Source organism: Psittacula echo (genome assembly GCF_963264785.1).
Source record: "Psittacula echo genome assembly, chromosome: 7".
Classification (NCBI taxonomy): domain Eukaryota; kingdom Metazoa; phylum Chordata; class Aves; order Psittaciformes; family Psittacidae; genus Psittacula; species Psittacula echo.
The window spans coordinates 33,989,704-34,010,529 of NC_137740.1; the positions used below are offsets into that span (position 1 = coordinate 33,989,704).

The 20,826-nt window shown below is 40.0% G+C and overlaps 1 protein-coding gene across 1 annotated transcript in view; it reads right to left on the bottom strand.

Annotated features, from left to right (window-relative positions):
- The window catches only part of FNDC3B (fibronectin type III domain containing 3B), a gene marked incomplete at both ends in the record, with an annotated part of 160,278 nt that overhangs the window by 43,490 nt on the left and 95,962 nt on the right, over positions 1-20,826 (bottom strand). The window contains 8 exons of the mRNA XM_080622297.1: positions 424-562; positions 3,566-3,652; positions 4,240-4,414; positions 7,047-7,171; positions 15,021-15,074; positions 15,408-15,546; positions 18,319-18,378; positions 20,626-20,783. Coding sequence (XP_080478423.1) covers positions 424-562; positions 3,566-3,652; positions 4,240-4,414; positions 7,047-7,171; positions 15,021-15,074; positions 15,408-15,546; positions 18,319-18,378; positions 20,626-20,783 — 937 coding nt within the window. The remainder of the gene's footprint in view (positions 1-423; positions 563-3,565; positions 3,653-4,239; positions 4,415-7,046; positions 7,172-15,020; positions 15,075-15,407; positions 15,547-18,318; positions 18,379-20,625; positions 20,784-20,826) is intronic.

A 20,826-nucleotide genomic window follows, 5' to 3' on the forward strand; every position in this document is an offset into this window, starting at 1 on the left:
ATAGCAGACATTAGTTTTCAGCATGAGTCAGAATAAGGCAGCTGGATAATAACGCTACAAACAAAATTATGGAAAAAGCACTGAAAAAGATGCAGTATAGAGGCTTGTCCATCGATGAAGGAAGTGACTGGAATGATGCTGCAACGGGACAAGAAATGTAAGATGAAAAGCCTGAAGATGCACTTGAGTGCTAGTTAGTCAGTAACAACAATCTACATTTTTGATTCTGAAATGTAAGAGTCTCCACACAATTTTTAAAATGTTAGAACAAATTAAGTTGGAAAACTCTCCAAATAAGTTTAACTATGGATGAGAAGCAGCATGAAAAATCAAAGTTCTAATATATATTTCATATTTACATAATTTTATTAGAATTTATTATGACCCAGAAAAGCTCTACTATGACAAAGTGAACTCGCTTACCCCACTTCACACTAAAGCCATGAGATGTTATTGGCCCCTTAATAACGGGTCTGGTTGGAGGTCCTGGCCTGTCTGGGCTTGTTGTACAGACCAACACTTCGCTGGGAGAACTCTTTCCTTCCACATTAGAAGCAAACAGCTGAAACAAAACCACCACAAGTTTACCATTGTTGACTGTAACTGTTTTTCTGACAGTTCTGGATGAGACTTGTTTTAGCAATTGCACAAATATCATTAAACTGGAAAGTATATCACATCCCAACAAAGTGTATAGGATATAATAACAAATGTTAAATTGCCATGTTGTTTCCTTACAAATCACATGGATTTCTTCCTTCCCTCCACTAGCAATAGATCATGACATGTTTAAGACAAGAGCACTGCTATTTTTTCCTTAAAAAAAGGTCATGTGGCAGTTACTTACTCAATAAAAGATTAAAATGATAAGAACTATGCTATTTTTGTTTTGGTTGTATTTCAAACTGCTATTTAAAACAAATTAATTCACAGTATCAGTAATCACAATTAAAAGCTTAAATAGGATGACATGCAAACAAAAAACGCATAATCTACAACCACTGAAATGAGCAGAACGTGCACAAAGAAAACTCCCAGCCAAATCCTTTGTCTCTACTCAAGAGCACCTTCTCCTGACTTCAAGAAAAAGGTGGCTAAGCTAAGACACGAGGACCTGGCTAGCAGACTGAGCAGATCAAGATCATACAAGAAACCCCAAATGGTCCTATGTTTCGTGGCTGCTGAGAGCTCTATTAGCTCACACTAGTCCCTGGGACACAGATCCGCTGCCAAGAAGTGAGTAATAGAATATGTACTATAATTGCTAATTGTAAATATAAGCTAGCAGGAACTTTTCCACTTTGGAAGCTCTGTTATTCTGAGAAGCAGTCATTTCTACCCTGTCTCCTAACACAGGCATCTGAGGAAAACTATTTGTAACTTTTAAGGCCAAAAAGTATGCTTGCTTTAAAGTCACTAAAGCTACTATCAACTCCTATGTATCATCTCTTGGTTCTTCTCTGACTATTCTCCAATTTAAGACATCTTGCCATGAACACCAGATACATGAGCTAGACAAATATCCCAGTAACAGCTCTAGGGAATCAATGTGAGCTATTAATGTAATGCAATATTTATACATTTCCCCTATGTATATAGCTGAAGACTGCACTAGCCTGGCAGGAACTGAAAATTCCAATTAAATTGATTGTTCAAGGAGGAACTTGTCAGAGCCACAGCCTCCCCAACCTAGAGTCCCCTATCCTCTTACATGGAATAAAAATAAAACTTTGTTTCCAGGTCACTGATAAAATTATGAAATAGTATACACAGCACTGCTTTTTGTGGAACCTCACTAGGAAAGGCCGTCTGTGATTCCCTTCTGTGCTGACACTTCAAACATTTCAGAGAATGAAATTACTGCATATTGTTGTGTTGGTATCATTTGCCCTTCTGTGCCAAAACCTCACCTGGTATCGAACAAATGCCTTTACAACAGTGTACTACACTGCCATTGCCACTTTAATTAACCAACCTTTATTTCATCAAAAATTTTAGCAAGGTGTCTTCTCTGTAAGCAAACACTGTCTGGTATGAATTGAATTATCCCCATAATTCTTTATTATTAAGGGGGTTCTCCAAAGCACCGCATTTTGCTCAGGTTCAAAGACAAGCCTAGAACTTGCCCAGTAGTCCCCACCACAAGTTTGAAAACACTGCTGTCATGCCAGGGTGTCTGTGTTTGGTTTTGTTGGTGTTGTTTTATAGTTCCGGGGATCCTTCCCCAAGTCCTGTAGCTAATTACTGCTGATAGGCATGCAACAAGAGAATATCTCAGTGTTGAGTCCGATAAGAGTTGTGCTTGTAGCCACTGACATGAGGTGACAAGTTTGCTCTGGTATCAACCCAGATTTGTAAAATTCATGTTTAATTTGAAAGCAGGGCTGCAGAGAAGCACTAACTGTCCTCTTCCATAAGACAGCCACTGCAGCTTTTACAAGGCTAAACTTTAAAGGCATTATCTCTGAGCAACACCACAACAGTTTTCCGATTCTTTGGGTAGTTCTTCACACAACTTCACAAGGTCTTCTGTCAAAGAATATGCAAAGCTGGTTTTAAGGATTTAAATGAGTCTATCAGTAAAGCTGTATTTTTTGTTGCCCCTGAATATACTTCAGCCTACAGAAGCCAAATGACTGAACTGACACAAACCCATGGCATCCTTCACTCCCTGCTGTTTACAAATAACATGAAGCTGCTTCCAGATACCATTTTGTGTTGGCATGATGGATGTGGGAGCATGATAGATGTTGGCTTTACAGACAGCTCCTTGTCATCTCCGGAGGGATGCCAGCACTCCGGATGGCACAGCCAAACACTACCTCGTGGAGCCATGCACAGCTCCTGACTTTGCTGAGCTGCTACGGATGGATGGACAGGCTGGCCGTGGGGATGGACAGACAGCACACCACAGCCTGTCTGGTAAAAAGCACACTGTCTGCTCCTCGATAGCAGCACCCAGCACTTGTGTTGTGCTTGACTGCTTCGGCAGCAGCGAGGCAGATGACTGAATTTTGTGTTTGCAAAAAGACTTCGGAGCATCCTCTCTTGGGAAGGAGCACCCACAGAACAGGAGATACCAACACTTGCTGCTAAAAACCAGCTCCAAAACCAGCCACATGTGCTTATGAGATGGAAAAGCTTCAATTTCTGCATATCAGGGGAGGACAGGCCACTGAGCTGGGGAAGGAAGCTGTGCACAAAAATGGAGCTTACAGTGTTTGCTCCATTGTGTAGAAGTGAGATTGGTTTTGTGACCACAGGTCAGGTTTTTGTGGAGCAATGCAGCCAACTACAAGCACTTCACATCCCGAGTCGCACTTTTCCAACATCACACCTGACAGTACATGGTACCAAGAACTATGCTTGTTTTAAAGAGGCTGAACAATAAGCATCTTCTGTGATAAAAGTAAAAATACAACAGTTTAATCTATCAGGTCACAGTATAAAGTAAATTTGCATTTGATGAATCGAATTTGCAGGTAGTACTAAAGGATCCCTACTGTTCCTGGAAAAAACCCAACACAGAAAATACTACACAGTGACAAGAGGAAAAAGATTTTACCCTGAATTTATACTGTGTGCTTCTTCTGAGATTCTTCACAGTACAGGCTTGCTCCTCTCCAGTGTACTTTGGGTGAAACATGCTATCCTAGAAAAAACAAAACCAGACAAATTTCTATAACTAAGGATTCTGAGGAAGTGCTCTCCGTATTATAGTCTGAAGCTATATTATAGCAAAAAGCCTTTACATTTGAGTGCTTATTATTATTATTCTCATCGTTATTATTACTTCTAAGACACAAGGCTTAATAATTTTCCTTCTAGAAGGATGTTGCAATGGACCTGAATAATACAATTTTTCTGTAAAATAATCACAAACCCAACCGTTACAGTTTAACACATTACAGAAATAGAAGTGGCAGATGACAGAACACAAGGGCACCACAAAGCAGTGAGAAGGACACAGCAGACTGAACTGGTTAAGGACAAGCCGCCTGGTACCTTATGGAGTTGGGTAAAGCTTTGTGAAGTGATTATGGATGACAGCACAGATTTTTAGCTAAGGATTCATAATTCTGCAGTGGAGCAGAATAAATCACACAGCTCTGTCCTGCCAAGCACCCAGTAGTTCTAAAGACCCTCCAAAGCAGCCATTTACAATTTTCTCAGTGATCTTGAATTAGTAAGTGAAAACACTACCTCATGCAGCATACTTCATAGTAATATGGTACTTACATTATCTTCTTCCTGAATTTCCAGGGTATAGGAAATCACTTCCTCTGGTGTACATCCTTCTACTTTATTCCACTGCAATGCGATCCATGTAACACCAGCTCGAACAAGCCTTGGTGCTGAAGGGGTCTGAGGAATATTACCTGCAGTGTAGCACACCACCTCCTGGCTGTACCCACTGCACAGAAACAGAGGAATATTGAAACACATAAACAAAACAGAACTAAATAAACAAACCTCAGTGTATTTACAGAAGTATTTCACATTTTCAAAAAATCTAGACAGTGTTAAAAATGTTAAAATATGAGCACCCAGTTAGGAAATGCCAGAACTAATAATAGCAAAAAATGTAGGATTGTATGTGTCCTCATGGTCATTTTTACAGATTTCATCCCAATAACATTGGAAAAAATAATACTTGCACGCCTAAAAATATTTACTATGAACTGTGAAGTAGAGGAAAATCTCATGTAACAAAGGGGAACTAAACATAGGAAATAAAGTCCCAAGCGTTCAACTTGCAGAAGTGGAACTTGAGATACAGCTTCCACCTTTTATAAACTCGGAATACAACTTAAGTTTAAGCTACGCCTCTGAAAGCAGCCTGCTTCAGCAAATCAAGTCCCACTGTTTCAGACATCCCGCCCCCAAGGAAAGCAGGCAAAATTTATCCAGTCATGACCATACACACTCAGCATCATGTAGGAGCTGTCTGGTGCAGGCGCAGATGCCTTCCAACCTCCCAGGCTGGCTCTATTCCCTTCCAACTCTCCCTGCCCAAAGTTCTTTGCATTTTAAGCTGAGCATAAAGTTCCTCTTTTGCATAGCTCAGGTCGCAATCAGAGAACATCTGCAACAGGGGAGATACACGCTCTTATCTTGTCTAAATCCCAGGACACAATGCCTTAAAACATAATGGGCAGTTGTGTCAAGCAAGTGTAGGAAGAGTTCTCTTAAGGCTCCATGCTGAATGTATTACATACAACGGAAATTTGAGAATGGAAGTTAAAAATGGACAGATTTTGGCAAATTTTTAGGACAACATCAGAACTCTTAACTGAAGGTAATATTCTTGCAATTCGCAAATCTCTGTTTCCAAAATACAAACATATTTTGTTCCTTAAAGTTGCGGCATGAGTTTAATAAATACAAAAAGCCACATCTCCTTTTTCTGAGTCTTCTTTCACAAAAATAACATATTGGTTGAAATATTCTTATAGCTATAAAATCCACCTATTTTATATATATATATAATCCACCTATTTTAGATATATATCATTATAAAATCCACCCAGTAACACCAAAACAAGGCAATAACCATCTTAAATGGAAGGTCCATAAGCATTACTACCAACCAAACCTGTCTTATGACATAAAGTGCTGGATGACACTATCATGTTATAATTTTGCGTGCTGTCTATAAAAATAAGTAATGTGCTGTTGGTGCTTATCTTCACATATTAACACAGAGCAGTTCACCATAAATATAGTCCTTAGTTCACTTTCCCCCCAATAGCCTCAGGAAAAAAAAAGGGAGAGAGAAGAACAAAATAAGGGAGGAAGGGTTGAAGCATGCCCTAAGATATTTTAAAATCTGGAATATGGTAAAGAAAAGAGATGCGAAACTGGGGAACTTTGCACAAAAATGGCAGTCCCAGTTACACTGAGCAGATCCAGCTCAAGCCTCTTTCTCTCTATAGATCAAAAATTATTTCAATAAGAAGGGAAGTAATCTTGCAAGAAATTGGCAAAAAGGACTCTCTGCACACATGAACAGTCCCAGTTCATCTCATAGGGAGAACACAGGAACATGAATGAAGAAACTTTTAAAAGCTACATATTACTAAGAGGCTTGTGTTCTGGAAGAGCAAACAATACAGGAATGTCTCTGAGCAAAACACATTGTTATATACCACCAGTGTTTCTTTTTCTGTCCTTGTAACCATGATTAGATCCTGTTTAGCTAAGAAGGACAATAAAGGAGTAAACAAGAGCACTGGATGTTTGCCTTCTTCACAGCTAAACTCTTCCTGGCTTACTTTCCTTCCGTAAGTACAGGAGCTTGCAGCCCTTGCAGCATGACTGATGTCTCTTTGGGCAAACTCTGGTCCCCAGCTGTGTAACATTTTAGCTCAGGGCTCCCCAGAAGCTCCTGGAGGATTGCAGTAAGTCTGACTGCTCATGATCTTCATTCGAGCACATCTCTTCATGTGCAAAGAAAAGCAGAACCTGAAACACATCTTTCAAGGCCTATGGATATGCCTGTTCTCTCTCGGTCCTGGCTCTCTCACCCTTCTTTCCCACCCCATCAGCCAGCCCTGCCAGTCCTGTGGAAGAAAGAAGAGACTGTACTGCTGAAAAAAGACAGAAGGGTTTTGCTTTAAACCAGAAAAAATAAATATATCAAGATTCCTTTCAAAATCTTAACTTCCTCTTGCTTGTTTTTCTTGGTTCACAGAGGTCCCTAGTGGGGATTTGACATAACAGATGTATTCTTTTTGTATTAGAAATAGACCACAAAACACCATTTAACACCTCAAAAGAAGCCTATCTTCTTAGGCTAACCTCATCATGCTGAAGGTACACGGCAATTCCCTGGGAGATGAATGTTACCACCAGGGAAGCTGTGACTTATTCTAAGAGATTAATAATAAAGCAAATGTCAGATATTTAATACAAAACCATAAAGAGAAAAAAACACACCACCCCTCCCCAAATCTCCCCAGAAATTCCTCTTTACTCTGTCATTGATAGTTAAACTTTTCAATTACCACTTTTTCTGCAGAAAGCATGTACCTTGGGCAACTTACCTAGTACCGACGTCATTCTGAGCTGCTAATCGGAAGGTGTAACCCAAAGCTGGACAAAGCTTAGTTAACTTGCAATGCTTCTGGCTTCCAAAGTAGCATTCTCTGAAACCACTGTTCCTCTTTCCCTAGAAAGAGAGAAATCTGTAACCGGATAGCTATGAAACAAAACCACATGGTTCTTATTTTAAAAAGAGCTGTTAAATGATATTAGAATTAGATGCTTTCATAAGGCAATGTACAAAGAAAGCTGTGCAAGCCACTGACAGCACTGCTATGCTACCTAAAATAATATGAATAACACAATCAGTCTGCTGCCAGATTCCCATCTTCGTGAGACGTACCTACATCTTTTGTCATTCTGCTTGAAACGCTACTTATCCTACTAATTAACAAAAAAGCGTGCAAATTTAGGGTAAAATCAATGTCTGAACCGACCTGGTCACAGCAAGCATAAGAAAGCCTCAACCAACATTTCCTGGAAGTGCTACCCTCTGCACCTCAAATCCCATGTAAACTCTCTCTGGTCCTTTGAAAACAATCTATCCCACAAGAGGGCTCTCGCTCCCCACGGTCCAGCCCATGGCCAACCCCAGCTGCTGCCACCGAGACGGACATGCCTGCGTTCAAACCCCTCCCAAGCCCCATGCTCTTCAGGGCAAAATAGATGGAGGGAAATATAAGGTGCCAGGTTCTGTAACCATCCCACTTCTCAGAGCATGCGGCATGGGATGAGTAAAGAGGATTTATTAGAAAGCATGCAACTTTCTTAAGAAACTTGGATGACAGAATTTTCATAGGAGCTTCACATCAACAAGACCCAGAGTGACGAAGATCCCTGACAAAGCTAAGATGGGGCAGCAGCGAGAGAAGGTATTGAGACACTCCCCGAGCTCCTAAGTCCTTCCTCAGGTACAAACCAGTACAGCTGAGGACACGAACATTCAGAAGTCCTCTACCTACCCGCCACATTTAAAACCAAACCAAACCCTTTTCAATCCCACCCAACTTGGTACCCTTGGAGTGAAAACAAAGCTGAGCTTTTTGCAGGACACAGACCACAGGACAACAAAGAATATCTGGTTTCATCCTGTGCGTCACATGGGAAATGGTCAATTTGAAATCCTTCGGGGAAAGGGCATAGACTGCTCAACTCCACATAAATAATATCTCCCTGAGCTGAAGCAGTTTAAAGGAGTTTTAATTTCAATACTTGGACACAAAATTAATGCGTAATCACATTACAAAGAACCCAAAAGCACACCAGGATAGAAACCTAACAAAGCACACCCGTGGGCTCCAACTGGTGCAGGAGATAGTTATAGCCATCTCTGCAACTTCTGACTTAAGAGCTCTGCTATAGCATTTGCTATTTTTGGCACCTGTCTACAGGTCTATTTTACTGAGATAAAAATGAACATCTGCCCATAGACAAAGCTACTTATTTCACCTGGCATACACAGCTTGAAAGAAGACTTGATGTTTCTATGCCTAAGCAGACTAACAGGAAGATAATTCACACAGATGTCCCCCACTGCAGCCTCATCGGCTGCTTGTCTCCTTGGGGTCTGTGTGTCCTCTCACACATCATTCTTCCTCCATGCTCAATACATCATCTTTAAATGCCCCAAAATCTCAAAAATGCCTGAGGGGGACATATGTTTTTCACCAGCCCCTGTCAATTTCCACTTCTTTTCACTCACATTGCAGCCCATAAGGAAGAAGGCCATAAAATGTTTGCAGTATGTCTCCAAAATATGTTTATCAAACTAGAAACAATCATGCAGACCTCCAGCATGGCACAATTCCAGGACACTGAAGGGTCATTTAGCACACTGGCAAATAGCCATAACTTACTTCTATTTGTACGGTGTGATCCTACACTTGTTCTAGAACTCGGTTTTATACAGTCTTCAACTTCACCCACCTGCTCCAGCTGTAACATTATTGTGTGGCTCAAGTAAATCATGGGGTGGAATTGGAAGAGAATGATGAATCTTTAAGGAAAAGCCTTTTGTAAAAGAGAAAACTTTTTCAGATCTAAAATCCTTAGATATAAAGTTATATGATGAAATTCCTTTTGGACAAAAATAGTAGGTCACCATACTTCCCAGCTCAGCAATAAAGTATTTAAAATCCAGACTATACGAAACTTACTTAGTAATCCTATCTTTCAGTAGAATATCCATTCATCAGTGCAGGACTACTAAGAACAGAATTTTTTCCCCCCTATGCAAACTCTCTTTTATAGGTTCAGGTGCATTAAATTAATTTTTCTCTAAGTCTTTAATGACTTCACTATTTGTAAAGCATTTGAAAACATTTCTTTTTTTATTTCTTAAGAACAGTTGCTTGTTTATTTTGGGGTTTTTTATTCTTTTTGTGTGATTTTTCTCCAAAAGAACAAAGCGACCAAATGGTAAGCATGTAGTTGACAAAGAGATGAACAGAGTCGGTTGGCTAAAAAGGCAAGTCCTGGAAAATCTCTCTCATCTGTAGCACAATGCCTGAAGTGAGAGCAATGGGCCAAGAAAACTCCAATTTGTCAACTGGTGGATTAAAACTTTGCAGAGGCTGCCAAACATTTAACATATCTCCATAACAGTACAAGTTCTGATATTGTATATATTTTTCTTCTTGAACTGGTATTGTACCCTCCCCAGACTTGCACAGAGACCAACTGGTATTCAAGTTACTCAGACTGGCTGGTACTTTGGATTCTATTGACACTAATTGGAAAGGCTGGCCGATATTTCTAATTAACCTGGCATTAATAGCCTGGAAATAGTCTCTCTGCTCCTTCTCTCCCAAGATTTATGAAAGCACTAATGCTGGCATAATTATAGACAGGAACAACTGGCAGGCTGGTACTGGCTGCCACCCAAGAGTCTTACAGCTTTCCCAGAATCCTTCCCCTGTTCTTTGTACACTCGGCATCCAAGTTTTAATCCTCAAATAATGTTTTGTAAGTTGCTTAAAATACACTGTATCACTTCCGCAACTATTTCTAATCCACAAATTTCAGAGGAAGAGCACTGTCTGACTTCTTCACTAGCCCTTTCTCCAGCGTGCATTCCCTGTTGTTCGTGAGAGATTCACCCATGAATCGCCCACAGTGTGACGATCAGTGCCTGTCCAAGGAAACAAGCACGATTTAGCTCCACAAACCTATTAGAATTAGCATAACAATTCAATTTTTAAGAGTTTTGCTTGCTATTTCAGCTATACTTCAAGCTACACAGGGTGCTTAAGTTTCTCCTGTTGAAGACAAGGGTTTTGGGATTTTTTTGGGATTTTAAATGGGTTTTGTCATTGCCACATTCCCTGTGGCAGACATAGTAAATAAACATGACGAGGAATGGGTCACTGCAGGTACAGTGGATACAGAAATGGAGCACAGTCCTTCACAGGATCACAGTGCAGAAATCTGAATAGAAGCTGTCAGCATCAGATCTACAACCAGGAGGCAAGATGGCAATATGCTGCAGGCCATGCCAGCCTTAACTTCTGTTTTTGTCTCATATTGGCAATAAAAAGCAGCAGATTGATACTCAATCTGACACAAAGCTGCAGAGCAAACTGTCAACAATTACTATGACACAACCTAGTATCTCTGCAAAGCATTTATTGTGCATGTTCTTGTACACATAACTGAATTTTCTCTATATACAAACATTTAAAAGACACAACAGGACCTATGAAACATTCCTAATACATGCACAAACTCAAATTTCATCCAAGACTCTCTTCTTGTATGTCTCACAGATGCAGCATAGCCACAGAACAGACCTAGAGGGCATGCAGGTGAACAAACAAACCAGGCACAAGCGTGGGGCTCTGTGTACCTGAATTTTGGTGAACTATCACTGATACGTATGGCCCAATTATCAGCTAGTATAACAAAGAACACCTCTGCTAGCCTCAAGCAGTTTAAAACTTGGTGGCATCTCCATTTATCTCTGTATAAACTTAATTAACTACCTATCACCAGATCATTAAATAGTGAGGCACTCTACCAGTCTCTCTCTTGAGCAAATTAAAATGAGACGCTTAATGGATGAGAATTAAAGCTGCTTTTGAGTTATACACAAAACAGCAACACACACTGCCTGAGAGGGATGTCCTCTCTGGTTCAGGAACAGTCCTACACTTTCCATACAGAATGAACAGGATAGTCTCACTATCCATAAGTACAAGAGAAACATGTATTTACTACCACTTAATCACAATTTCAAAATCAGCATTTCACATCTGATTAGTAACAAAGGCCTGATTCTTACAGCAGTGTCAGTGGCATTTTTCAATGCAGTTACAGTTTACTGATTTTGATGAACGCTGGCAACAGGAGAAAGCATCAACTCATTTATAGTGTTGCTTTCTGTTTGGCATATTTTTAACATTATTTTTTCTAATTAGCCTTTTGCTTACCCTGAATAATCAATCCTGGAACAAAGGCATCAAGTGACTAGTTCAGGTTTGTAAAGTTCATAGAAAAGGAGCTAGAAGGTGGAGTTTACCTTAAATACTAATTTTAACTGATTTTATTGCCAGGCTAATATTGGTAATGCCAGCACCCGAGGCGCAGGCATGTTCAAATCCAACTGAATTTCAAAATACCAGAGGAGAGGGGCTGATCCTATCTCCTTTGAAGTCGATGGAAACTTTCTCAGTGTACATCCAAAGTTACCAGGTGACAACTCACTGAACTATTCTTTTACTCTACTGTTAAAGAATAAAGATCATCCTCCATAGTTCTTCAGGCATTGGAAACTAAACCAGTTTATTAGCAAGGTATTACAACTATAATTCAAAGACTTATGTCAGTACTGAGAAAGAAAGTATTTGTGTTTTCTAACAAACATGTAACACCAGTCATGTTACAAACCATTTAATCCAAATTGGGAGGCAGAAAAAAGGTGGAATAGCAGGAATAGCTTTGTCTATTGACTACTCTATCTTCCAGAGCCTGCAGATCAGAGAAATCCCCAAAACTCAGAACTAAACTGAAGAAGCAGCAGCTGGGTAGGACTGGCACAGTGACATGTTAAGCAGTATAACCTTCTTTTCATCAAAGCAGGTCAGAAGACACCTACTTCCAATGAAGAAACAAAAGCAACTCATTTGTGTTTCATCTAAAGCTAATCTAATGAGGTGAGAGAAGGCATTTAAAGTACATCTAAGACAGCTAAACCACAGAATGGGGATAGTACTGCTTCTATTGTCAGCAAGATATGATAAAATAAAAACTAAAAAACCCCAACAAAACAAAAAAACCCACAATAAAGAAAATATAATAATACCAACAAAACAAACCCACCTTTCTCCAGTCTCTAGAGTGACCCTTCAGAGCAGTGGGGAACCCTGCAGTAGATACGTGTGGCAGCACAGGGCTTGCTGAGGAGCACTGAGCCCAGGATCCCAGGCAGACCCCCCAGCACCCAGCTGGCACTGCAGCACCTCAGCCCTCTGGGACTACCCAGCTGCAACCACAAAGAGACGAGATGCTGTCCTCTTGTTACAATTTAGAAACTTACCTAATCCCAGGGCTGTAAAATATGCCGCTTCTGCTGTTGTTTTACAGAAAATTTATTTCTTGCATATAGGAGTGATGCCACCTACACTTCTAGCTGCATTTTAGATGCTATGAACTATGCCTTTGCACTGTAAAAACAGGAGGAACGAGTTGAGATACTGTTGAGCATCATGCTCCAAGATCTGAATTGCCTCAGAGGGAGACAATCTGTTACCCACTGTGTGGGAGCACGAAGGGGCTGCTGGAGCCCCTTCCTTGGTGGCAGTGGGTAGCACAGCTTGTGTTCTATGGCGCACTGACACACCATCATCCCCTAGAAAGGGACTCAGCTTCTCCAGGCAGACTGCCGTTTTAGGGTGTGTGTCTTGATTTCATCATCAGATAGATTTCTTGTTCTCCATTCACGCAAAGTCCTCTCTGCTTTTTAGCCACAACTTAATTTCATTCTGATTGCTGATTTTCCCATGTTTATATCTTACTTTGTGCCCTGTAGCTGATGAATGTTGCTCTAGCTGAGATCTGGCGGAGCATTTGCTGTTGCCTGGCAAGTGTTCTCCTCCTCCCTGATGCATTTACTTCTTGATTTCACCAGGCCACAGTGTGGCATTGTAAAACAGTGTTTTTGCTTACGTGAAATTCACGCAACCAAGTGCGAAGGCACAGGGCATTACAAGTGAATTCTCTTTTGTACTTGGGTGCTCTAACTCTGGTATCTAACTGCACCCTATATCAGATGCACAATTTGTAAGGGCACATGGAAAAGTGGGTAGCACAGCTTGCTGAGCTCACTGTTGCAGGTAGATGAGGCTCCCACAGATGTAGGCACAGCCAGCCGACATCTTCAGCAGACTTTTTCTTTAGTAAGCCTTAATAGCAAGTTTTAATTCAGCAACTCAAAATTGCATTTCTGTCTCATATCAGAGGAAAACACCAGACAATTCCGCTTCAGTCAGGAGTCCTGTCAAATCATTGGAGATGTACCAAATTAATTTGTGCAGGGCCATTATTCTTTCATCTTTGCTGGCTAGCTACCCACTGGGATCTCAGATTTCAGGACTGCTACTGAGAAAACAAGGTAATTAAACCATACAGACTAAGGGAATCAGGATGCCTTCATTTTTACCATTGGTACATGAGCTAGCCTACTAGCTACTTTTGCCATGTGAAAAACAGTTGTAACAATTATTTCTGAAGATGAAAGTCTACGTATATACTCAGTATTAAATGGTTTAAAGGACAAAAGCATTTTAGAGTTGGCTAACATATATCCAAAATTATGACTAGGGTCCATGTGGACAAAATTAACATCGAAAGTATTTGGACTGTATTAATGGTCTGTTGTGTTGGTCTTTCTTTTGACAAGACCTTCTATTGCTTCCTTTCCCTTTGCAGGCTGGAATCATTTGTTTTTCCACTGCTTCACTGCTGGGTGCTGTTACATTCTCACGGCTCCAAGTTACTGGAAGCCTTGCAAGAGATCACAACAGCACAGTCAAGGTATCACAGAAGGTGAAATGCGATCACCCTAGCCCGTACTTTTGGAGAAATGTCTTTTTAATCTCCATTCCCTGATCTCACGCTCCATTTTTTTTTTTTCTTCTTCACTTACCTTTCCTCCTTCATTATGCAGAGAGGGACAGCAAGTCACTCTAAAATTATTGTTTATTTTAGTTCAGTTCAATGGGTTTCTCATCATGTAGACCCCACTTGCTGCAATACTGAAATATTTGCAGGGAGAGTGGTTCCAAACATCACGTATTTTTTTTTCCTTCAAAGATGATATTCACTGACTCATGCTTTCTGCAGAAATAAGGCTTATGCAATGGAAAGGAATTAGGGGATGAAGGGAGGTCTTACAACTGGAGCCCACCTCCAGCAAATAGTCCACAACTCTTGCTTATGGCACTCTCCCCAAAAGCAAGCTGCTCACTAACTATGTAAACATTTGGGACAGAGAACTTACTTCCTTTTGTGTCTGGAAGTGGACTAATTGCTACTGTGTAAAGGGCATCATTATTTTGACCCTGAATACATTCTCTGATGAAAGGGCTGCAAGATCACGGCTCTTCTCCTTTGAGGCAGGAACAATGATTTATTCTGCACGCAGATATCAGCCAGAAAAAGAGATCATGAATAGAACTCTAAGATACATCAAGTCATTAAATAACAAGTAATGCTAATTAACAAATAAAGTGCACTGCATGAGCAATAAAATTTAGATTTCAAGAGTACAGAAGCAGACCATTGTCTCTGCATAAAATAAAGTGAATTAAAAGTTCCCCCCTGTCCCTTTAACCTTTCCAGATCTTTACTTAATGCCATCAGGATTTCATTTTCCTGCTTCTACTTTCTCCTGTATTTAATTATTTTTCTTTACTCAGCAAATCCTTGTAAAGTCTGAGTGCCATTTATTTATGTATTTATTTCAACCGGTTACTCCTTACCTCATCCCACTCCAGAAGGTAGCTGGTGATTTTTGAACCATTATCAATGGGTGCCTATGAAGAAAAACAATGGTGATTCTGAGAATAAGAGAAAACTATTCCCCTCACCCCCACCCCCCAAATGACTAAAGTTTAAAGTGAAGCCAAAGCTTGGGGGTTGTGCACAGCTTGGCAACCTCTTAACAAATACTGTGAGGAAGCTGGATGTAATGAAACACATACATTTTAAAAGTCAAGTCAGTGCACGGGGAGGGATTTGTCAGATTACAAGAAGTTCAAGTTCCTTACTGAAAACTGTCTCAGCTTTCAATTATTTTCAACAGTTCTGCTCGCTGTCAGTAAACTGTATTTTCCACTGCTTTCTTGCCTGATCCAAGCATTACCTACCTTCCACTGTAAGGTTAAGGAGCTTTTGGTCCTGTGCGAGGGTTTGGGTGGGAAGGGACACTCTGGTGCTGAGCTGTGAGTGGTGAAGCTTACTGGCTCTGAGCAGGAACCCTTTACTGAGTTGTACATTGCATATACCCTGGAAACAACATTCAAATGGGTTATAAATTTGCTGACAATTACAAGATGAGACAGCACTGCCTCAGCCACAATATTTGACTACCAAAGCATCCACAATACCGTCCACTAATGACAGATTTCTCACAGACCAGTAGCTATCATTATTCTACTTCACTTGATACAAGTATGCAATAGAATTAACAGCAGAAGAGAAATATTACAGCGTTTTGTTCAAATACTCCCAGAGACCACTGAGTTAGCATCATCATTTTTTCTTTCCACCACTACTTTCTTTCCTAATGCCAGACTTACACACACAGTGTGCTAAAATCCTCTTCGCAATACAAAATTTTAATGCCTGGGTACATGTAAAGCAAGTGAGTGGTGCTAATTGCTGGTTTCCTTCCATGGGTACAAGCTTCTACATAGCCTAGGTGTCAACATTTAGAACTTACACAGCTCTGGTTAAACTAAAAATCTTCAAAGCAAATATGATTTCAGGCAGTTTCTCTATATATCAGTATAGAAGGGTACATATAATATTTCACATATTGGAAAGTGAACACAATGTAGTCCAGCACTTCCCCACAAGGTGCTTTTCTCTGAAAAAATTAATGATGTTATTTTTTCCCCTGCACATTTTCTATGCAGCAAAATAAAAGTGCAAATCAGAAGTCTTCTACTCAAAAAAAGTTCAAAACATGACCAGACGATGACCTCTGAGCTCGCTGTAGCTATTGTGCGCTTGAATGCAGAGTTTAAGAAAGGGCAATTTCTAAATTTGTTTTCAGTAGATAAGAGTAATTTATGTACAATGGCCACCTACATAGAATCAAACCTTTTGGGAAGTTCACAAGAACTGCTATAGTGCTGCTTTACCCACCACCTTTTAGTCAGGAGTGAAAACAAATGCAGTTAATTGAGTCTGAAGCTGGTGAGTGGTATGTACCCATGCCGGAAATCAGTGTAGCCAAGCAGCAAACACATACCATCAGGGAATACAACCATGTGAAAATGAGCTTAATGAGCATCTTCTGCAAGTCACTGAAACACTGAGCACAGTCATCTCTGCAAGCACCAAAGTAATACTACTGGAAGAAACACAGGCAAGAGGTTCAGAGCAAACCAGGGTGTCCTGGGTGTCAGGGCTCAGCAGGGCGGGACCAAGAATTAGCAGCCTGTCTGTGTGGAGAAGAAGCCCTGAGAGATGCTGCCAAGGTTAAGGAGACCTAAGGCAATCTGCTGAGTAACGGCTGCCCAATAGGTTTCTTTACTTAACAGATTTATTTCTTCACAGTTGTTAATACATAACGCAGTTTCAGTGAAGGAAAAAACTGTCATGGAAAGCAAACAGCATGTCTTTTCAGTGTCGGTTCCCTCCACTCCAAACACATGATGCTGCTTTTTAAGTCTGACTTTTATATTTAGCAGTTGCTTCTCCTTTCTAAACAAAGTTAACTGCTAACTGTTCACAAACAATTTTTAATTTGACAAGTGTCCGGGAAGGTGGGGTGAGCTGTAGGTAGGGAGAAAGAAGTCAGCCAGGACACGGGACAAATAGTCACAATGCCCTCAAAAATCGCACCAGACCTCAATGCCACGCTGTGTATAGCGACCACTTTCTTATTGGAAGCTGTCTTTTAACATGATGCTCAATTGCTTATAGCAGGACGCTCAGCAGTGTTATACAATTTTCTCCTCCTTGCTACCATCCATTTGCTGCTAGAGCTGGGACTACTGGCTGACCTGGGAGCCTGAGTCTTGTACTTATGTACAAGAAGTTACTTCTGCTCTTGTGTTTATACTTGAAAAGCTCATTTTAAAGCTCCACTAGAAAGTATTCTTAGAAAAACATAAGCTCTAGCACCAGAGCAAGACAGACACATTCTGGTGGTGGGTTAGGTTTTTTTTTTTTTTAATAGCTGAGAAGCAAAATGTTCTGTAAAATTTTACAAACAGGAGCAGCCTTGATATGAAAAAGCACAGCAAATCCAGCCCTTGTCTGGAAAAACAGAAGGAAACAATAGACAGGAGTGAAAGGATTTTTTTTTAAAGGATATTGAGTATAAGCGAACAGGATGTGAATTTGAAACCTTGCTTCATAAGCAAAGTCTTTAAAAAAAAAAAAAAAGGCAACATAAGCAGATAACACCACAGACGGTGTTAAAAACATCAGGGAGCAAAACTGAGAATGTGTTAACAGTTAATAAATGTGTAAACCACATTTTTAGAATCAAAGAGAAACACACATTGAAAATTCCAAGAAAGGCCAGTGCAAATCCTTTTTTTTTTTTTTTGAATAAATTCTGAAATTAGGGTCAGACGCATTTCTAAGCAGCAGATTTACTTCACAAAGCACGGAGTATTTGTAAGGAAACTGTGCTGGAGTACTTTCAGTGTGAGCACACCTCTGGTACAGTAACTACAGAAATGACAGTTGCTTGAGTCAAATTTTTAAGAAGCTGGAGGAATCCCATTTCCATACCCAAGCACTTCTAGCCCTGTTAAACACATAGGCAGAAATATAGCTATGCAGATGTCTTTTTTTCCTCTTACCATAACATTGACAGCAATATGACAGCAAATGTATTGTTCAAAAAATACTCTTGTAACTTTAAAGTTCAGGATAAAATCTGTGAGAAAGTATTTAGAGGCCACTGAAAACACACTCACAGAGATGACCGTGAAATTCTTGTGCTACACTGTAGAGTTAGATAGAAGACTTTCACAATTATTCTCATATAATTCAAGAGTTTATATTTAAGTGACCTTCATAGTCAGACTAACTCACCTGACGTGATAATCTGTTGCTGGCCTAAGGTCTTTCAGGTTATATTCTAATTCTTCTCCACTGCAGGAAAAAGAAACCAAACCCAACAAATTACTAAATAATGAAAAACAGTATCACACTTAGCACAGCTAGTGATTTTTTCAGTGACTAAGAACTCCCTCATATTATGATTTGAAAGAAAATGGGTGTTTTCCCACCACAGAAAAACAGTAGTAAGCAATATACCAACAATTTGCCGATGCAATTCTTGTTTCTCGAAAACTGCACAAAGCTCTGTATACGCAGGAGGAAAGTAATAATCATCCCAATTTATACAATAAACTAGTTATGTTGATTTATTTCAATGCTATCCTTACATTTTGTTGATATTTGCATAAAGCAAATAGGGTTTTCAACCCTCCCAGAGCTGAAAAGAGCCAAATTGATACATTACTTTCATACTTTCTGCACATTCACTATTGCAAAATACTTTATAAAGAGTGAGTCACTGAACTTCAGAGGAGAAAGTATAGCTTCTTGCACAATCCTTTTACTTGTTTGCTCTCTCTTTCAGAAGAACAGTCTCTGTGAGGACCATGACAAGGAGACGTTTAATTAATGCCCTAACAGCTGGACCCAGATCTCTTTCAATACCAAGAAAAGTAAAAACACAGAGTTACAGACATTTTAGGAAAAATCCAGCATATAATCTCTTAATTTCAAATGTAGCCAACATAGTTAGGGCTATTCTTTTTCCTTTTGGTTTGTTTGCTGGTAAATGAACACTAGGCTCAACCATGTGTTGACAATTCTGTGAAAATGAAGGTACAGGTCAGTAATTAGTAAGTAATAGCCATCTCATTGTTTGGCTTATTCATGATTTTATTAAAATATGGGAAACAAGAAAATTCTCAATTAGGCATAAAGAATTACTTCATAGGAGGTTGGGCAAATATAGGTATATCTCTCAAAAATCAAGAGAACAGAACCAACTAGAAAGCACAAGCCTGCTGGGTTGCCAGCAATCCACCAAAACCCCCTTCCTTATTTCACATAATCCAATGCTCTGCAAATTCAGTTTTTCCCCTTTGAATGAGTGCACCTCCTTGCAAAGACAATGTATTCAACATATTGCAGACTTTTGTTTGCCTATAGTAATAATGATTAATGCGGCTTGTGACGGAGCATACCACATCAAGCTAATGGCCATACTGTGGCCAGCAGCAGGAGACAGATTACTAATAGCAGCTTTAAAACAGATGCACAAAATTTCATAACCATGAGAAAATGTGCAGCCATCACACCAGCAAGCGCAAGTAGTACTAGAAAGTGCCGTTCCTATTTTAAGAGCTCAGCAGCCCATATTAACCTTTAGAGATGCTCACGCTGGCTCACTAATGGGAAATACCAGTTAGTTTAGCTAGTGTAAACACCAGAAGAAAAAAAAAAATTAATCAGGCAGCATTTTCTTGGTTAATAACCTCTTTATATATTACCAAACAATTCAATCTGCTAAGTTCCCTGCCTCTGGCATACCAAGAGGAATACACTAATTCACAGGACATCTTAAGAGGAGATGGTTTGGTCTCAAGAGGTAATTCCATAAATGCTGCATCACTTGGACTTATTTACTGAGATTTGGGAAGGATTAGCTATTTCACAATAGCCACAGTCACATCTCAAAATTTTCTTTCTTAGATGTCACTAGCGGGGGAAAAAGAAAGGCATAACACCATATGTACTTGATCAGAGAATGAGCTCAGAGGATCACTGGAAGGAGAGAGAGAGCAATCCCTCAAATTTTTTCTGAAGACTTCTAAGAGCCAAATATTTGGGTTCTTCTGGGTAGCCTATAGTCTACTGACGGTGTACTCTGTCCTCTGCTCAGTATGAAGCATTAAAGCCCTCAAACTTCTGCTTATTAGCTCAAAAAGCAAGCTTTACTGTTCTTAATTCTGCAAGTCCACACAAATTTAGCCCATTAGGAGGCAGCTATCCTGCCTGCATGGTGTACACAAAAGGTTTTGACATTTAGCACAAGAAGAAAAAGTAACCTTTTCATCAGCACAGGAGAGACAGCATCACATGAAACATCTGCCAGATGCTGGGGATGTGGGAAGGGAAAGCAATTACAGACCTTGCAACATGCACTCAACCAGCTCAGTGTAAGTTATTGCATCAAGGGGGGCTGATGGGACAGCAAAGGAGCAATTACAGGGTGTTCAAATGTGCCTCTTCTCTGTGACTGATGTGTGCCAAAATACACACTGAGAAGCACAGGGAGTTTATTCCTAATAAAAACACAAGTGTAAAAAATGATGCTGTTACCTGTAAATTATCTTGTATTTTCCATCCCTCCCTTTATCCGATAAGGCAACCTCGTAGGTACAGGTGTAAGGCAAGCCATTGTTGTGTCTATCTGCATTTAGAAGGCCAGTGGGAGGTGACCAGGAAAGCAAAACTGTTCTTGCTTGAATATTTGTAACCTATAAAAGAAATATCAGTTACTCTGAATTCCTAGAAAAACAC